The sequence below is a fragment of the Oculina patagonica genome, chromosome 4 (assembly GCF_052425735.1).
Source record: "Oculina patagonica isolate OP01 chromosome 4, crgOcupat, whole genome shotgun sequence".
NCBI lineage: Eukaryota > Metazoa > Cnidaria > Anthozoa > Scleractinia > Oculinidae > Oculina > Oculina patagonica.
In genome coordinates, this window is record NC_135761.1 from 21370527 (window position 1) to 21389067 (window position 18541).

The window sequence follows — 18541 nt, forward strand, 5'->3', positions numbered from 1 at the left end:
TCACAGGCAGTTATCCTTGCTTTTTTGTCAAAAGAATATAACTTTCGTTTTTCTTACCCCATTCCAGAGAGTAACTATTGAGACTCACCCCACCCTGCATGGTTAATTATTGACCCACGCGCGAAAAGTGAAACCAAAATGGCGGACAGAAAGGCAAGAGAAGTTGTCATTTCCACCACAACCTCTGCAAAGCTGTTACGATGGCGAGTTTGCGCTGGCTCAGAGGTTAGAGAAGGAAGCGTTCTCTGTTTTTATGAAGTTGTTGGCGAAGCGGAAAGGACTGGATCGTTTATAACTCAGCCGAAACTTAAATCGGCTTTTGCTGGTAAAGTCCGCGAGTTGCTTGTTTCTGAGGGAGAAATCGTTGCAGCTAGGTAAGCCTATTATAATAAAACTTGAAACAAACAGGTCCTAAACTGCAAGCTCCAATTTTAAGAATTTTTTAAGGAGCTATATATGGTCTGGGGAGAGTTCAAACCCTGCATTTAAGTGTACTTGCCGCTGAAAGTTTGTTTTCGTCCGTTTGGTCGAAGTGTTTACGGAAAACGACCTCCTCAATTTGTTTTCAATTTCTGCATCACCGTGTACAGGTGTATTGTAGTAATTAGAATCTTTCTTTATTATAACTGTTTCAACGACTTTGAAAGATCAAAGTGTGTTAAAAATCATGAGGTCACAAATAGCTGCACATTTGTAGATCATGAAATTGAGAAGGGACTTGTTACGTGCTTCTATGCATTCAGAAAGTTTTTGAAATATGAAAGTCGTAACTTTGTGCTATGTGCGGATGGAATACCATTTTACCTAAAGTACTCCGAGGTAAAAAATATCAAGATCGGAAACCAGCTCCCAATCTTTCTCGTTTTGGTTTCCACATTTCAATTCCTTCGAGGCAAGTTCGCCTCGACTGTGAATACTCGGACGGGCCAGTTTTGTTTCTCATTTCGGTGCGCTAATATTTTCACAGGATTTGATTGGATGTTGACCGACCAATCCAGTTATTAGTTTTTTATAATGTAATTTTGAAGCTGAAGTTCTGTAGTGTGGTGTGGGGCTAAAATTCGGTAAAGGAAGATATTTAGCTCCATCAACACTTTTTCCATTACAAACTACATTGACAGCTGTTACACTTGCTATTGACCCCAAGGGGGGTTCTTTGGATTTTAAGTGACAGGGATGATCGAATGGGGGCAAAAATCAGGACCCCAAAAGATCCCTGGGGCTTCCAACAAAACCCCAAAAATTCCCTGGACCAAAAATTAACCCCCAGAAAATCCCATGCCAAATTTCTGACCTTTAAATTCAAGAAAGGAGGAATGATATGACACAAACAAAAACATTAGAAAAACATGTTGGTTTGTACTTTAATTCACAGAGCTACGCAGCCAAGGCACTACCAAAAAACTCTCTGAAGAAGTCCACAATGGTCAGCCAAAACGCTGAGGAGAAAAAAAATCAGTTTTACAAATTAAATATCATTCACAGAGTGCTGCTTAAGTACTAGTTTATTTTTCAAAAAAAAATTACCAAAATGTCGAAGCCCCACCCAAAAAAAACCTTCTTTTATCCCCTTCACTTCAAATCCTGAGTAACCTCCTTGGTAAGTGACATGTACCCCATACTGGTGTTACAAGTTCATTTGAGAATCTATTTTGGCATACCTAACTCATTGCCTGCTCAAAGGCATTTGAGAGTCAACTGCAAAAATTCCATATTAACATATCTCTGCAGGGTTCTCTATAGTATGAGTTTGTTTTTACTTGGCTTGAATTTTAGTGTGCAAGTGAAAACTACCTTATTGCATGAATTTTTATCTCCACATCAAATTTGTGCAGTAACAAAAAATTGATTTCACAAAATAGCAAGTGTCTTATTTTAATAGACGAAATATTAACTAAATAGGGGAGGGGGTGGTGGGGCAATGTCGTACTTAAGATCACACCCTACCCTACCTATTAGGGAGGGGGAGCTTATTTTTTGGGAGGGGTTATTTTTTGTGCATGGGGAGGTTGTTATTGGAATTTTAGATTTATTCCTACCGGTATCTTTAGTACAATGTAGAACAGAAACTAGAACTTGGTATCCTGAGACCACGAACGTATTTTGCAAATGCATTCCTTAGTCCAGTTTCTGAACTTACTCTTCCGCGCGCCCTTTTTAGGGGCTAAACCCAGGCGCGAGAAGGGAGAGTCCAGGATTTAAACTTGCATGCGCATGCTCCAATTTTCCCCCAATATGGGGGAAAAACCATATTTGGCAGTACTTTTGAAAATGAGTCGCACAGATGACAAGTTCAACACGCAACCGTGTATAAAATGAGGATGACCGGAGAATAACTTTAATAAAAGCCTAGCTTGGCATAGTACCGTTGTATATAAAAAGATAATGGACAAAACACAAATCGCTATCCGTCAACTCTTCCAAGTTGTATTTTATACCTGTTCACTGAATTGGCTTTGGATGCAATTTAGCATGGTTTTTTCTTGCATTTATTCATGCGCTCTTTTAAACTCGTCATTTAAGCAAGCAATTTTAACCCTAGCACTTGAAAAGCAAGAAAAGCCAAACTCCTTGTTTCTGATTGGTTGGTTCTGAGCATGCGCATGCAAGTTATCCTGGACTCTCTCTTCATGTGCCTGGGTTCAGCCCCTATAAAGGGAGCACAGAAGAGAGAGTTCAGGAACTGGAATAATGCATTCCTATGCTTTTAAAATTGGCTTTTGAAATTTTTCAGGACTCCAGTGCTGTTGATAGATGAAGCAGCAGAGTGTGAACATAGGATGGTAATGAAGGATCTCTGCTGTGACTGTGGTGCTGACCTCAGGAAGTAGGTTTCTTCCATTGAAACTTTTATATTTAAGTGTTGTGTCACTGTGGGTGCTTTCCATTAATAATGGTAATAGAACTGACTGTAGTCCAATTCGGTCTGTAATCATACGAGTGATTAAAGAAATCAGACGACCGCGAAGTGGGAGTCCGATTTGTTTAATCACGAGTATGATTACAGACAGAATTGGATGACACAAAGTCTTGTTACCAATTAATCAAAACTATATCAAAATTTGAGAAAGAAACAAACATTTGGTTGAATGGTCTTTATGAATACTAAAAAACATAACAGTCTACTTAACAAATGTACAACAACAGCGCGCGCAAAATGACGCGTACTGTCCAATTACACAGGCATGACGCGTAAACTATCCAATTACACTGTACAATTACAAGCATGACGCGTACACTGTCCTATTAGTGCTCAAATCAGGCTGCTGATATCCAATCACGTTCGAGAATTTTGTTATAGTCTTGATTAACCCAAAATGTTTGGTAATTTTGGTCGGAAGTCAAATGGCAAGTTCCATTTTGATGTGGTCTGATCCGAATACTTGGGCCTACCTCTGGAGGTGGTCCACTTTGGTCGGTCAGACCAGTCAGTCTGAATTTGATGTCTTTAGTTCAGTAGATTCTCACAGATGTTGGGTACTGAGGAAAGGAATGCAAAATGGAAAGGACCATTTCATTTTGTCATTCCACTTTACGATAGTTTGTCCAACTTGTTGGTCTGTAAAAATAATGGAAAGCAGCCTTGTCTATATATTTCTTTATTATTATTATTTCTTATGTCAAAGTCAAGTGCACACCAAAATAACCAGCATGGCAGACAGGTACACAAGAACACAGTCCCCTATGCTTTTGACAATTTTTACCTCATGGTAATGAGGATTAGTAACCATTGTCAAAGTCACCTGTCTCATTCACTGGCTCACTCACTCACTCCATTCTGATATTCAATGTTTCATGCAACTTGACAAGTTACTTGAAATTATAAATTGTATTGTGCAACAGAGGTTTGAGTGGAGTTCAATCATAATGCAACTGTTTTTTTGTTTTTAGACTTCATGAAGAACAGGATGAACCTTCTTCACCAACCCTGGCTTCTGTGCCACTCATACACAACATCCCTGAGCTGAAAGTGAGCCAGCAGGTATGTAATCAATAAATTTCTGCCAGCTGTCTCATTATGTACCGTGTAACTTGTTGTGTTTTCCAGTAGTGCAATTTTTATTGGAGTCCATGAAACCAAAACCAAAGTAATGAGTCTGGCCAATCACATGGGTGGGAGGAGAATGTTAACTTTAGCTGTGTCACTCTCTTACGATTTTTCTTGTAAGAAATGTGTTAACATTTTTATTTTCAGGAAGCAGAGGCTTTGGGCAAGAAGGATGAGGAGAGACTTCTTCAGACTCGCAAACTGTCCCTTGTTGTGGATCTGGATCAGACTCTTATTCACACAACTATGGAACTGGTACCAGAGGACATGGAGGTATTAAGATGGGTTCCGCTGAAAGTTCAAGCAATGAGTGCAAAAATTAAGTACCAAAAATCTACTTATAGTTCGGTAACATGTTATATACTATTTGAAACATCTCACTGAAATTCATTTGTCTTAGTGACCCCGTTATAAAACTCTAAAGCGTTCTTGAGAAAATTAAAGTCAAACCTCGTAAAAATGTTTAAAACGAGCGCCATTTTGTTTTAAACTGGCGCGAAACATCCGTTTTAACTGAAATGTAGATAATTTTAAATCCATTTTTCTCTAGCGGGGTCAGCTTGAGAGCTAAAGTTTTGGTAGGTTTTTGTTAGCTGTGCTCAAACTGTTACCATGCTATGAGATCTCTTTGGTAACTTTATTTTTGCCTGTATTGCTCAAACGTTCGGCGGAAACCATCTTAATGACTTTAACGACTAACGTGCTTCTCTTTACCAAGCGCCTGTTTGTTCATAGCAGAATACATAATTCTTGATCACAGACTGAAAGTAAAAGTTAATGGAAAATTATCTTTTTAAGAACTGGAATAATACGTTTAATCTGAGATCACTGGAAATTAATTTTGAAAAACCCATCCCAGAGGTAGTCCTAAATGAATACTGTCAAATGGTTGTTACAACAAATCACTTTTAAAATTTCTTGATAATTTAAAGGGACTGTGTCACCGCTAAGTTAATGTTATTTTATTAAATTTTGCCAAACATTCGCTACGAAATTAAATGTTTGCAAAGAAATCAATTCTATGATTCTAAATGACAAAACCATAGCTTCATTGCAGCCAAATGTATCTCCCGGACGTTATAATTTAAAGTTACAAGCAGTCAAGATTAACTTTGAAAACTGTTCCGTCGGACCATTTTTCAAAAACCCATATCGCAATCTGTTTCAATCTTCGTCACGTTTGACCATCCGTACCTTCTTTTGCATTTGGTGTGTTATTAAAATATTCCTTCACTGTTTTAAGAGGTTATTTTATACATTTAAACGAATTTTGATGGTCATTTCCTATGCCTAAGTTTGGCTTAAATCCGTGACACGGTCCCTTTAAGTTTGTAAATCATTTAATACACTTCAAAGGTACTTGACCCTTTTATCTCCACAATAACCATCAATCAGGCCCTCTTTTTTTCCCTGAAGTGCTTTTCCTGACTTTTGTGCTCACCATCATCATCATCATTATCGTCATCATGTCTTAGTGTTAAGGCCCGTGTATTTTTTGCCCAACACTCCCTGTCCCTTGTTTTTGCTTTAGCTACTTCCCAACTCTTCCACCCAGCTGCCATATTCCTCATGTTTCAGCACCTGATGGTCATCTTTTGTTTGGGGGCTGGCCATTGGCCTTTGAGCTTCTTGTTGGCTTTGTCCTAAAAGCATCATTGCAGCCCCAGCAGTGACACCCCCAGCTAGTGCTGTTTGGTCAGTGCTTTTAGTTTCTGTAACACCAAGTTTTATATGGGACAGCGTCATTAGCCCTATGCCCTATGCCCAACCTGGAGGAGCCAGAGGTCACTCATTGTTTGGTTTATACATTCCAACAAGACTCCAGCCAACATAGCTCTAGGGTTCATTGAAACACACAAACTGTCCCACCACGATAAGGTTATGACCCCATTTGATGTACTAAACTAAGGTTAACATCATACTAGCTGGAGTTTACTTGTGTAACTGAGGCCCCATTAGGGGGGTCCAAGTATCCAGTATCCCATTAATTTTTGGCCTAAATATCCCGTATCCCATTAATTCCTCAAAAACTTTGAAGTTCAATATCCCACAATCTCTTTTCTTAATATCCCGTTTCCCTTTAATTTTTCCCCAAGTATCCCATATCCCTAAATCCCCTAATGGGACCTCATAACTGTATGTGTCCACAGGATGTCCATCACTTCCAGCTGCCTGGTCACCCTGTGTGGTACCACACCAAGATCAGACCAGGAGCCGTCAACTTCCTAGACCATGTGTCCAAGCTGTACGAGCTGCACATTTTCACCATGGGCTCCAGGATGTATGCTCACACCATCGCTAGGATGTTAGACCCTGCTGGAAAACTGTTTGCACACAGGATTCGCTCACGAGATGAGTGCTTCAATGCATTTTCTAAATCTCATGATTTGAGGTTAGTGTTACTGGGTAGTTTCTTTAATTTCTTTAATTTAGATTTCCCAACATTACAAAAAATATTTACAACAAAAAAGATAAAATATATAATAATAATAAAAAAAATAGTGGGAGGATAACAGCAGGGGGAAACTGAATTCCCATGTAAAAGCTGTTATCCTAGATAAAGCTAAAAATTTACAAATAAATTTACTAATGAATAAAATTAAAAAAAAAAAATTACGCTAATAACAATAGTTAAGTAATGTAAGGTTGCCACAGGTCAAGAGTGGTCAGGGAAAGATAAAATTCTTCAAGGACAGGGAAAAGTCAGGGAAAACTGACAAATTGAAGAAAAGTCAGGGAAAAATTTTAATTATATCACCAGTGATGTGATGCCATTAAAGGCTGTAGAGGTTGGAGGTTGCAACTATGTCTGACATTTTGCATTTTTTTAGTCAGGGAAATTTGACTTTTAACAAGGAAAAGTCGGGGAATTTTGAACACTGATATCTGTGGCAACCATGAATGTGCAGAAACTGAAATCTACACTACTTTGAAACCCTCTGTTATGTATGGCCAATACTGCCAAAAATACAAACAATCATTACAAACAACATAGAATAACCAGCAGCTAGAACGAACGAAATTACAACTGACCTTATTCAAGTCTCAAGGAGTCTAGCCGAGGGTAAAACCCGCTAGTAATAGGGGAAACTCAATTGAGAAAATTTTGAGTAAGCTAGGCCATTTGGTGTTGCACTAAATCTAAACACAAATCTGATTATCAACATTATAAATCTGATTTCAACTCGCATTCCAGGTCGTTGTTTCCTTGTGGTGATACCATGGTTTGTATAATCGATGATCGAGAAGACGTGTGGAATTCTGCGTTGAACTTGGTTCATGTCAAGCCTTACCAGTTCTTCAAGGGAGTGGGAGACATCAATGCTCCACCCGGTGGATCTACTCAACAAAACGAAGAGAACACCTCCCCCGGAGAACCTGTAGATGCAACAGAAATACAGGAGGGTGATGTCAAAATGGAAGAGTTAAATTCTCAGGAAGACAGCGAGGATGTTAAAGATGACGAAGAGAAAAACGATGCAGTATTTGAAGAAGATGTCAAATCCCAAGAGAATGAGAGTAAAGCAGTTTGCGAAGAGGAGGCGGATTGTCAGAATTCAGATAAAAATGTTGAAGCATGCGTGGAAAACAGCGAACCTATCGTTGAAAAGTGCGAAGATAGCAACAACGCGAAAGCCGTTATTGAAACAGTTAAAGCAAATGAGACTTCTCCCAAAGTGATCGAGAATGGAGGAGGTGATGAGGCTGGTGATGAATCTAAAAAGGAAGAGTCAGTTCAAACGCAAACACTGAGTGAAAATAACAAAGACAGTGAACAGAACAATAATGGAAAGGCTGAAGGTAGTGAAGAAAAAAAAAGTTCAGATTGTAATGATAGTACGACAAGTGAAACAACTCAGCTGAGATGTGAAGGAGGTGAGTTTTACACTGACGACCTTATTTTTGTTTTGTTTTTGTTTTTGTTGTTGGTTTAGAATTTTAAACCAACATTTTGATAAGGCCAAACTAACCAAATTAGGGAACATGCAGTAATCTCTCTTTCAAAGAAAATGAATTTCTTTTAAGTACAGCTCATTTACACAGGCGAATTTTAGTATACCTTATTACATGAAATTTTCGCGACACGTTAATTTCGCGATTTTATAGTGCGTATATTTCGCGACACTTAAATTTCGCGATTTTGCGAAAATTTTGTATTTTGAATCACTTTAATTTCGCGTTTTTGAGTAAGACACAATTTACATTTCCTTTAAAAAGGACTTCGTTAATGAAAAAATAAAGTCGAAATAAACAAAAAAGCAAGGGTGGAACTAAATCTCGGCAATAGCTACAACAGAGCAGTTAATGTCTACAAGTAGGTTATGCTTGTAAGTGCATGAGTCATTGTTCTTGTTTCAATTGACGACAACATACATTTAGATTTATAATTCCTTCCTTCAGTGGCACTAAACTTATTTGTCTTAATTATTGACATAATGCGAGTCACTTAATTTTCGCGTCATGTAATGTTCGCGAAACTTATTGTTCGCGTCACTTTAATTTCGCGATTTTTTTTCGAATCGCGAAATTCGCGAAATTAACGTGTCGCGAAAATTTCATGTAATAAGGTAATTTTTGACACGATTACCAGTACGATTTTTGTTACGCAAGGGTTGCAACGCAAAAGTGCGCGTGTACACCAGCTGTGATTTCAGCGTGATTCGGTCGTGGTTATAACGTGAAATGGCGGAAGGTTTTGAACTTACAGTTACGACAAAAACAACACCATCCTTGTTTATAAGACATATGTACATGTTCTGATACGAAAAGTCGGTTGTTTATTTTATCACGTTTCGCAAAATATTCTTGCTACGTCACTCTGATATCGCGCTGAAATTGCAGCTTGTTGCAGCACCACAAATGCCTGTGAAAATGGGTCTTTTTAAAAAATGAGACGCCATATATGAAGTTATTTGCTGCGTTATACAAAATAACCTTTATAACATAAAGTCAATTCCAAATAACGATTGCTATTGTCTCCAAAAAGGTAGTAATGACCCAATAAAGCTTACGATTGCAAAAGATTGAGATAGATTTAAATCTTGAAACGTTTCAATTAACTCAGTGTCAACTGAGAGAGAAATGAGTACCTAGGGCTTGTTTAATTTTGTTGTTCATCATTCACAGATTAAGAGAACAGTAGTCACAGGACTGTAGTCGACAACGTAAATGTTTTGGCGTCGAGCTCTGAGTATAAAGGGTTTAAAGTAGACATAAGAATATCAGCACTACTCGCTATTTATTTGGCGTGCGTATCTGAAAGTGGATCTTTCTTAAGATTCTAATTTCGTTCTGTATATTTTGTTCTTTTTTATTATTATTTTCCCCTGCTTTTATCACAAAAGTGTTTTCCTTGCGTCAATCCTGTTATTGCCTACATTAGGAATATGAAACAGAATTCGTCCGCGTTTATTTTCTTTATTTGAACGATTTGCCCTTCTGTTCGTGTTAAATGAAATGATACTGATGCATTTAAAAATGCAAGCGTTAATTTTGTACACAGTACTTTCATCAGACACTATGGGCATAGTGACCAGTAAGATAGTTTTGATAAAAAATACACTTGGACTGGCGAACTAGTGAGACTAGCGTAGCCAGAGTGCACCCCAGGTGCGGGGGGAAGGGGGGGGGGGGGTACTCATGTGTCTCAGTGACGGGGAAGTTGGGAGTAAGGCCCAAATTTTTAACCCAAAAAACTAAAAAAGACCTTAATAAAGTCCAACGGCCCAAAACTTAACTCCCCAAAAGTCCAATTTTTCTAAGCATCATAAACAATAAAAGTACAAAACACCATGAGAATGCGAGATATTTCATTCGCCCACCTTAAGTCATTCAGCGTGCATCTGTCACAAACTTAAGGTAGGCTTAAGCCATTCTCAACCCCCAAAAATGTCCTTGCCAAAATCCGTTTATATCAAAGAAAAGAGTCCACCAGAAAATTTATAATTAAATCCCAAGCCGCCAGTTTCAAACAATGATATGCCTGAGTACCCCTCCAGCATAAAGTCCTAGCGTGTGACCATTCAAATGAAATCTCTTGAGCAGTACTTTTATGTGGTAGGGTTTAATGGAGGTATTACGTCGCTTATGCGCCTACTGGCGCAATGAGACGTGATTATGATGATGATTGCGTTGCTATTCAAAATAGAATTATCCCAATTTCTAACGTTACTTTTTATATCTTGTTATTTTATAATGTTCTAGTTGAATCAAAGATCAAGAAATCTCAGCAGAAATCCTACGAGTTTGCAGATGGTGACGACGACTATCTTCTCCACCTTGAAGACATTTTAAGCCGCGTACACGCAGTGTTCTACGAATCTATGGACAGCATTAAATCCAAAACTTCAGACGAAGCAAAAAACATTCCGAACATCGTCAAATACTGTTCCCCTGGAACCTCAACACCGGACACGAAGGTTATAGTGACAGAATTACGTCGCGACGTATTGCGCGGCGCAAACGTCGTTTTTACTGGAGTAATTCCCACCTCTGTGAAACAAGAGGAAAGTCAGCCGTGGCGGATCGCGTGCGCCCTGGGCGCCAAAGTCAGCAACTCGATTGTTACACCCAAAGACACAAAATGTCACAGTGACGTCACCACGCACGTGATCGCGGGTAGGCTAGGCACGGAGAAATCATACCGGGCGGCAAAAACCCGGGGAATTAAACTCGTCAATCCAGGATGGCTGTTCTGTTGTAATGAACGCTGGGAGTGGGTGGATGAGCGCTTGTTTCCTGTGGAAGGTTTGGAGAAGTACAGGCAGCAGATTCGGGATCAAGGCACCCCTCGCGGTACGCCTCGCGGGACTCCTGGGGAAACTCTTGATACCACTGGAGCGGAAAACGCTTTGGACTTAGAGTTGCCAATACGGAGGGCGTAATTACTAAATCTAGATCTGATTCAGCGAGTAGTGCTGATATTCTTATGTCTACTTTAAACCCTTTATACTCATTTTCACCTTCGGAAGTCGAGGCTATGGACAAGGAGGTCGAAGACCTCATGAACGCCAGCGACGAGGAAAGTGATTTGATAGGAAGTGTGTCGGACTCGAGTACCTCATCAGACTCGGAATCCACGAATAAACGGAAGCGAGACGTAGAAAAAGACTCCCAGGAGGACGAGAACAATGAATGGCTGAGTAAGAAAAGAAAGATCGACGATAAAGGCGAGGAAAAAGATGAAGATGATGACGGAGAAGAGGAAGAACAAGATTCAAGCAGCTCTGATTCTGATGACGACTACACTCACCGTTCAACACCAAGTGATGATGATGACGATATGGCGGCCATGTTGGATGCGGAGTTGTCTCATTCATGAGCGACAATTTTGTGTTGCGTTAGTAATTCAGCTCTAAGTGTTATCACTTTGTTCTTTCTCCTTGTAATGTGCATACCCAACCCAGCAAACTGTTTATGAGAATTTAAGAAATGATCACTAATAAGAAACTTTGTTGAATTGAGATTTGGATCAAACTTTTTCAACCCTAAGTGTTATCACCTTGTTATTTCTCTTTGAACTATCCATACACAACCCAGCAAAAACGGATTATGTGAATTTAAGAAATGATCACCAATAAGAAATTGTGTTGAGTAGAAATTTGGACCAAACTCTTTCAGCCCTAAGTGTTATCACTGTGTGATTTCTCTCAATTAACATGGATACACAACCCAGCAAACAGGATTACGAGAATTCAGGAAATATCAAAACGGTGACGAAATTGTGTTAATTGAAGTTTGGACAATTTGATTTCATATCTTATTGTTATCGCTATGAGTCCTCCCCAAAACATGAAGTACGTAATCCATTGCGTTATTGATTATGGGAATCAGGGACTTCATCACCAATAAGTTGTGTTGTTATTAAAACTGTTAAGAGCGTTAACGTTGGTGCTTGAAAGGTTGCACGTACTGTAAGGTGCTATGTGCCACACGGCACGAAGAGCACTGAGTGAGTGAGTGCTGGAATGGGCATGGTCATGCTACGTTTGGTAATCCCTAGCTTCTATGAAAGCTGGGATCACGAGAATGACGGTGGAATGTTGTTTACTGAAAACATTTCATCCACGTGTGGCTTGTAACGGACATAATGGAGTATTTTCTTTGGCATTTTTGTAAGTTTGCAGTGCCAAGAGTGTGACCTCTCCCAGGCATTCGGCAGCTCACAAACATTACCTAAACCTTGTCAACTGTTCACTGATTTAATAATAGACACTGAAGGAATTAATTCGGTCCATTGCGTCCATTCATTCTACGTGCACAGTCGCATCCCTTACGTTGTAAAAACAGCAATGTCATTTCTAAATTTAATTTGTAGAAACTTGTAGAGTAGTGGAGATACAAAACTAAACATAGGGTAAAGATGGTAGATTAATTCAAGATTTACAGACAAATAAACCGAAGAGTTTATTAACTGCGCGTAACTTTACGCAGGTGCGTTCTCGCGTGACATGCTCGTTGCGTGACAGCGGGTGCCTTTGCGTGGAACTGACGTGCGGATAAACAAACTAAATGGTTAAAGCCCTGCAGGGGTTAATACAGATAATCTTTTGTGCAAATAATACTCAGAACGTGAAAGTCAGACAGCTGAGAACTTTAAAAGATGCTGAAATGTCAGTCCTTTCCTCGCCCGTCAGTGCAAACTTCGAGCGAGTGGGCGACTGGGATTCCAGGCGAAAAACTTGAGATTATTAAGGTCACTCAACGTTGCAGCTGGTCTGTAGATATACATAGCCACTTTTCGTTAACTTCGATAATTTTCAAAATAAAGCTTTACTACATTATGTTGTAATGTGAGCGCTATTTTGTTCTACCTAAGGGAAGTCTATTTCTGGGCATTATAATACAGATTTCACGCAGCTTCGATACTAGAGATTCTGCATTTAGAAACAACGTGTAAACAAACATTTTGAACGAGAGTGTTCTTTGGCATTCTTAACCGTAAAAGGCAACACACATGACCCGAGAGATCACAATGTAAAACATTTTTTAGGCGCGTGTGTACGACACAACCACAATGATGTCATAATATAATGTAGAACATTTTTAAAATGATAATCTGCGATCAGGCCTAATTATCCTTGCTTTGCAATTAATACTTCTTTTTTCCTTTCCCAAACAGGTGTAAAGATCCGTTAAAGCCCAATTGCAGGTTCTGAACTATGTCGAATTCGAACCATTACGCTTTAAAAATACTGCAGTCAGCGAAAAAAAAAATTGAATTCCAAAGAAGGAAATAGAAAAGCTAATTCATTTGGTGTGAGGATCAAATCAAGGCCTTAAAAGGCAACATAATGAACTCATTTTAAAACTGATTGTGATCCTAATGAAGTTAAGATTAAAACAGCGATGCTGTTAATGAAATAAAAAACGGTAGGGGTGTGAAATGGAAGACACGCGACGAAAAATAGGCTAATTACAGTGTAGCTACATTTTATTTCGTTGTCCAACACGCGATGGTGTGACTTTAAAAAAAAAACTACTAAGTGCGACATTGTTCGATCTTCACAGTAGATTGGCTTTCAGTTGAATTAAAAGTCTTTGTATTTGCCTTTTGTTTTAAAAATTGTCAATATCGCTCCCAAGCAGCTGAAAAAACAAAAAGTCGACCTAGTTTAAAGTCTTGCCCGGTCTTGGCAAAATATTGAAATGAGAAACGTCCACATAACATTTTAACGCTAATTTCGGTTTGTAAAAAAAACAAGGGTTTACAAATTACTTATTGGCTATTTTTCCTTATGTCTCAAGCCTGACTGATAGCAGAAAGAAATTTTTCGAGTCTGAATGTCGGTCGCTGAGTGTCATCACAATGGAAGCCAATCAAATGTCACGAAACGAATAGAATGGTTTTCTCGCGATACGTGCTAATGTTCATGGTTCCGTAAAACGGCCAATATTGTGAAATTTTATTGAACTTAATCGATATATGTATCATTGGCTAGGAGAACGTGTGACGCTTAGGATTTAACTGTTAAAGGACTGGGTAATATTTGATGAAATTAAATTGACCAAGTTTATATTGTTCGACTCCGAGTTTCCGTTTTATTCAACCACGCAAACATATACGAATCTTTGGTCGCAAAAATGGAGTTATGTTTCCCTTCTAGGAACCTTCGCATATACATAAACTTATTTTATAAAAGCAAATATAAATAAAACTTTACCAACCTAGCAATATTGTAAATTATTTTAACAAGACGTCTTTGCAATCTGTTCCTACATCGATCGTTATCATCAGCTATGTCTAATTTTTAGGGTTTTTTAATGGTCGTTAATTGTTTCAATTGATTTGTAGTTATTTTTAGTGGTCTGTTTTCTGACGGCTGAGCTTCGTGCTAAATCCGGAGCTTTGCTACTGTTTCAGATTACTATTGTCAGTACTCAAACTGTTTCAACAATATCGTTTTGTTACTCTGAAAGCTTCTGAAAGTAAACCGGAAAAACACGAAGGGAATGAAAGGGAAGAGGAGGTTTTGCAACACAATCAGTTCCTGATAACTGACTGACACAAATCTTTGACAATATTCAACTCCAGAAGCAAAAATGAAGAAAAATCTAAATAAATATAAGTTAGCAACAAAAAAAATATAATGAAACGGGCTGGGTCATGCTGGCGATAATCAAAATAATTTTCCGGTGGAGAGCTGTTCGGATCGAGTGTGTGGGATGCTTGACATATTTTCTAGTAAAATTCAGTGGTTTATTTTTAAAAGTGACAGCGTTCTAGTATCCTTAAAAAAATTACCTTTCTAATCCATTTTTTTTAAAAATAACTTTCTTTTCATCTTTCAGTTTTTTCATAACTTTGTTTCCACTCCAGCTATTTCAGGTAAAAATATGTAGGAAAGTAGACTAAACCACGGACTAAAATAAAATACGAGACTCCCTATAATTTATCTAATTTATTCTAATTTTCAACAATTGCACGCTGGTTATACCTCCAAAGCTCGCGGGCGCTGGTTAGCTGAAAGTCTGATTGGTGGAAATAATGACATGCGCATAATTATAAAACCTTACTTGCCTTGACTACTGGTGGGAGGAAGGAAGCGAAGTCGGCAGAATTGAATACTACCTGTAAGAGTATTAGGAGAAGAAACCAGCGTTTTTCAAGGAATCAATGTTTTGCCCACTGATGATGGATCCCAGGATTGGTTGGATTCAACCAGAACAGAAGGGTCCAGCTTTTGAAAAGTGGAGCAACGTGTTGGAGGATGTCACCTCACCAACGACGAATTTGGTCGAAAATCTTCGTGGAGGGGAATTCATCCCTTTAAATCGTAAAAATACTTTAAACGAAGCCATGGAGAGCACTGTGTTGAATAACATGATCAATTCGGACAAGAATCATGTTAGTAAGAAGAAAAGGTTTGAGAATCAAACCCCATGGAGGTCCAAAGAGAAAAGCTACCCAGACGGGCCGGTGGGGTGAGTTTAACGAGTACTGATTACAGTGGAAACGTGACAACTCTCAAATTTTACAGCTAATCGCTTCTTGTTTCATTTGTTAAGGCTTCACGAGGAAATCTTGGACTTCTACAATTTTATGAAACCGCGAACGGCGGAACATGCTATGCGACAAGAAGTAATAGCAAGGGTTCAAGAAGTCATCAAACGACTCTGGCCTACAGCTGAGGTACGTAGGAGGAAAACTACTCGGTTATTTTCCTTTAATTCTTACAACAATTCAAAGGAAATTGTTTGAGCATAGACTAACAAGTCAAAAAAGTAACGAGCTTTTATTTCTGGTGTTATATTTCAGGTGGAAGTGTATGGAAGCTTTCGGACGGGGCTTTATTTACCAACCAGGTGAGTGGTCGAGTTCACTTACGAAGAGTAAGACGTTTGTATGCACTGACAAAAGGTGTTTGATTGTGTTTGGGCCGTTAACATTTCATACCTTATCCTATTTCCCTTGACCTGAATATTGTTGCCGAAGGTTTAACAATCGGAGACAATGGTTATTTAGTGTTTTATGGGTTAAAAGTATTTAAAACAAAAAGCGAACATGTACTTTTCACTTCACTGAATCGTTTTGTGGTGAGCAAAACAATGCGAAGGGTGTAAACATAATGCAACCTGAAACCGAGCGAGCAATCGTTCTATTTTGAACGTAAACAGTTTCAAATAGTCTTTGTGTCACACTATTCAATGGTACGTTGTTTTTGTTCATTTTAATGCTTTCTGCTTTACAGCGACATAGATATTGTGGTCTTTGGAAACTGGGAGAGACTACCATTATGGACGCTTGAACAAGCGCTGACTGCAAACAAGATCGCTGAAGTCTCTTCGGTCAAAGTCTTGGACAAAGCATCGGTGAGAAACAACGATTTGAGACTATATTTTATATCTATATTATTTTATACCCATCTTAAACTTATGTGTTGTTGTATGTAATGAAAATATATTGTAAAATGTACTTGGTGAGAAATGTTAATCTCGTAAATTTCTTCTTATCCTTCTCAGTTATGCGCTGAAAGGCAAAATATCTAAAGCTTTTTACTACTGAGTTCAAAGAGGACAGCTGTTTTTATTTAACGGGAAGCGTGACATGGGTAATTTTCTTAGCAAAGATGTGAAAAAGAGGAAGTGTTAACACTCAAATCAGTCATAAAATTGTTAGACATATCGCGCAAAAATACTTCTCCAATAATTGCTTATTGATGGCGACACACGAACTCATTTTCGGTATGCAAATTTATTGCGGGTTCGTCCCTCAGCGAAATTTGAATATGTTTTGTCGATGTGTTTGTCAGACACTCTGCCCTTTGGCATTTCCGTGAAATGAAAAAACTGTAAGGTTTTGACTGCAAGTGTCTGATTGCTATAGATTTCCTGCGTCCTTCAAAGAGGAACTACTGTCTATAAATGAGATAAAAAAAACTTGACTGCAGTGAGCTAGTACACGAATTCCAACAATTTTTAAAGGAAAATAAATATCAGACACAATAGTCTGTTAATTAACACTGGATGCATATATTTTTTATTAAACTGGCAACGTGTTCTAATGACATGGTAAAAGGTTTCTGGTTTGTTTGAATATATTGTGATCAAGTTGATCCATAATATTGATAATATTGTGACAATCATGACTGATATTAGGAGCTTATAAGGACGGCCCCATTTTAGCCAGGTGTGTAGAACAGGGTTTTTAAAATGAGTCAAGCGGAGGTCATGTTTTGTATGACTGAGTGCAAAACATGTGTGGCGAAAGGCACACATGACTGAGTGCGAACATGTACACGTGCAGCTGATGAAAATTTGTTGGAATTATTCTCAACATCTTGTATGAACCTAGTAATGTAGCCTTGCTCACCATGAGTTCTCGTAGCTCAGTGGATAGAGTACCTGCCTGGTGTTTGATAGGTCATGGGTTCCATTCTCGTTGGGGACTCAGATTTTTTTTGTCCTACGCTCGCAACATGCTGAATACTTCATCTTTCATATTTTGTATCTTATTGCTGTTTCTTTTCACGTAAGTTTTTTAAAACACTTTTATGTCATTCAGTTTTAGACAACCTAATCATAAAGCCTGGTTTTCGTATGTGCTGTTACTCCTGTCTAACAGTATGTCATGCTTCTTCAATTTCCCTAGGCAGTCATTTGGAAATGTTGTGAATTAATTTAGAAAATAGAAACCATTTCTATTTACCCAACATGCCCCAGGTTTCTGTGCTGGTCTGTGCTTGGTTCAACTCTGAGAAAAGAGACTTACAAACCCACAAGTCTACAAGTTGCCCTTGACAAAAAATTTTTAGTGGTACCTGGCTAGCATGGACACCAAAGGGACACACAAAAGTGTCAGTATTAAAGCGTGTTCTCAAAATTAATGTCAAGGGCATGTTTCATCAATACAATGGCTACAACGATGTTTAATGTCTTAACTTCCACTTAAGTTCAAACTGAAGATACCAGAGTCACACTCTGTCTTTGGTTCGAGTCTGGAAAACTAAAAATAGGGGGATACAGGAGAAAGGTTTAGGAAATCTGTCATTTTTGTTTTGACATTGCAAATAATGGCAGTAAAAATAGTCTTTGCAAGTTGACCATGTGGTGTATCATTCTACGGACCAGACCTTGTAAGGAAGTGAAGGAGTTTATAATTTATCAAGTATTGTCTTTTTTGTCCATATTATTTTGTTTGTGGTATGACCCATATTTCTGTAAGAGTACCCCTTGTCGATATGAGATTGTTGGTAGAGTGGTGGCAAAATCCCGATCCAATCCAGTGATCTTGGTTTTACAACAATACTGTGCAACATTAACCATTAGATGCAAATTCACTATGTTCAGAACAATGTAAGTCATTTTACCCCAGTGAAAATACGTTTCTTTGAACAACTGGGGCCTGCTGTGGTAGCTATGGTGATTTTCCTCATTACTAAAATGTTGAAGTTTTATTTTTCAATATTGTTGTTATGACACAGTTGCACTAAAAACAACATATCTGTCATGTTTTGTCTTTATTCAGGTTCCAATAATCAAACTGACAGACCA

At 38.4% G+C, this 18541-nt stretch overlaps 2 protein-coding genes and 1 long non-coding RNA gene across 3 annotated transcripts in view; 2 read left to right on the top strand and 1 right to left on the bottom strand.

Annotated features, from left to right (window-relative positions):
* The first annotated feature begins 130 nt into the window (after positions 1-130).
* LOC144649831 (RNA polymerase II subunit A C-terminal domain phosphatase-like) lies at positions 131-11725 on the top strand. The gene is given in 8 exon segments (XM_078509430.1): positions 131-374; positions 2735-2827; positions 3892-3982; positions 4196-4321; positions 6199-6440; positions 7245-7924; positions 10253-10906; positions 10909-11725. Coding segments are annotated over 8 exon segments (2583 nt in total). The 5' UTR covers positions 131-138; the 3' UTR covers positions 11370-11725.
* Positions 1340-3486, bottom strand: LOC144649833 (uncharacterized). The gene is made up of 2 exons (XR_013569950.1): positions 3394-3486; positions 1340-1439 (listed from the first exon to the last, which is right to left on the bottom strand). It is a non-coding gene; the product is annotated as an uncharacterized LOC144649833 (long non-coding RNA).
* Positions 11726-15086: 3361 nt separating the features above from the next.
* Positions 15087-18541, top strand: part of LOC144649834 (uncharacterized) — a 16239-nt gene continuing 12784 nt past the window's right edge. The window contains exons 1-5 of the mRNA XM_078509431.1: positions 15087-15472; positions 15557-15680; positions 15807-15853; positions 16240-16360; positions 18516-18541. The exon at positions 18516-18541 is cut by the window's right edge and continues 70 nt beyond it. Of these exons, the coding sequence (XP_078365557.1) occupies positions 15165-15472; positions 15557-15680; positions 15807-15853; positions 16240-16360; positions 18516-18541 (626 nt within the window). The 5' untranslated portion in view covers positions 15087-15164. The remainder of the gene's footprint in view (positions 15473-15556; positions 15681-15806; positions 15854-16239; positions 16361-18515) is intronic.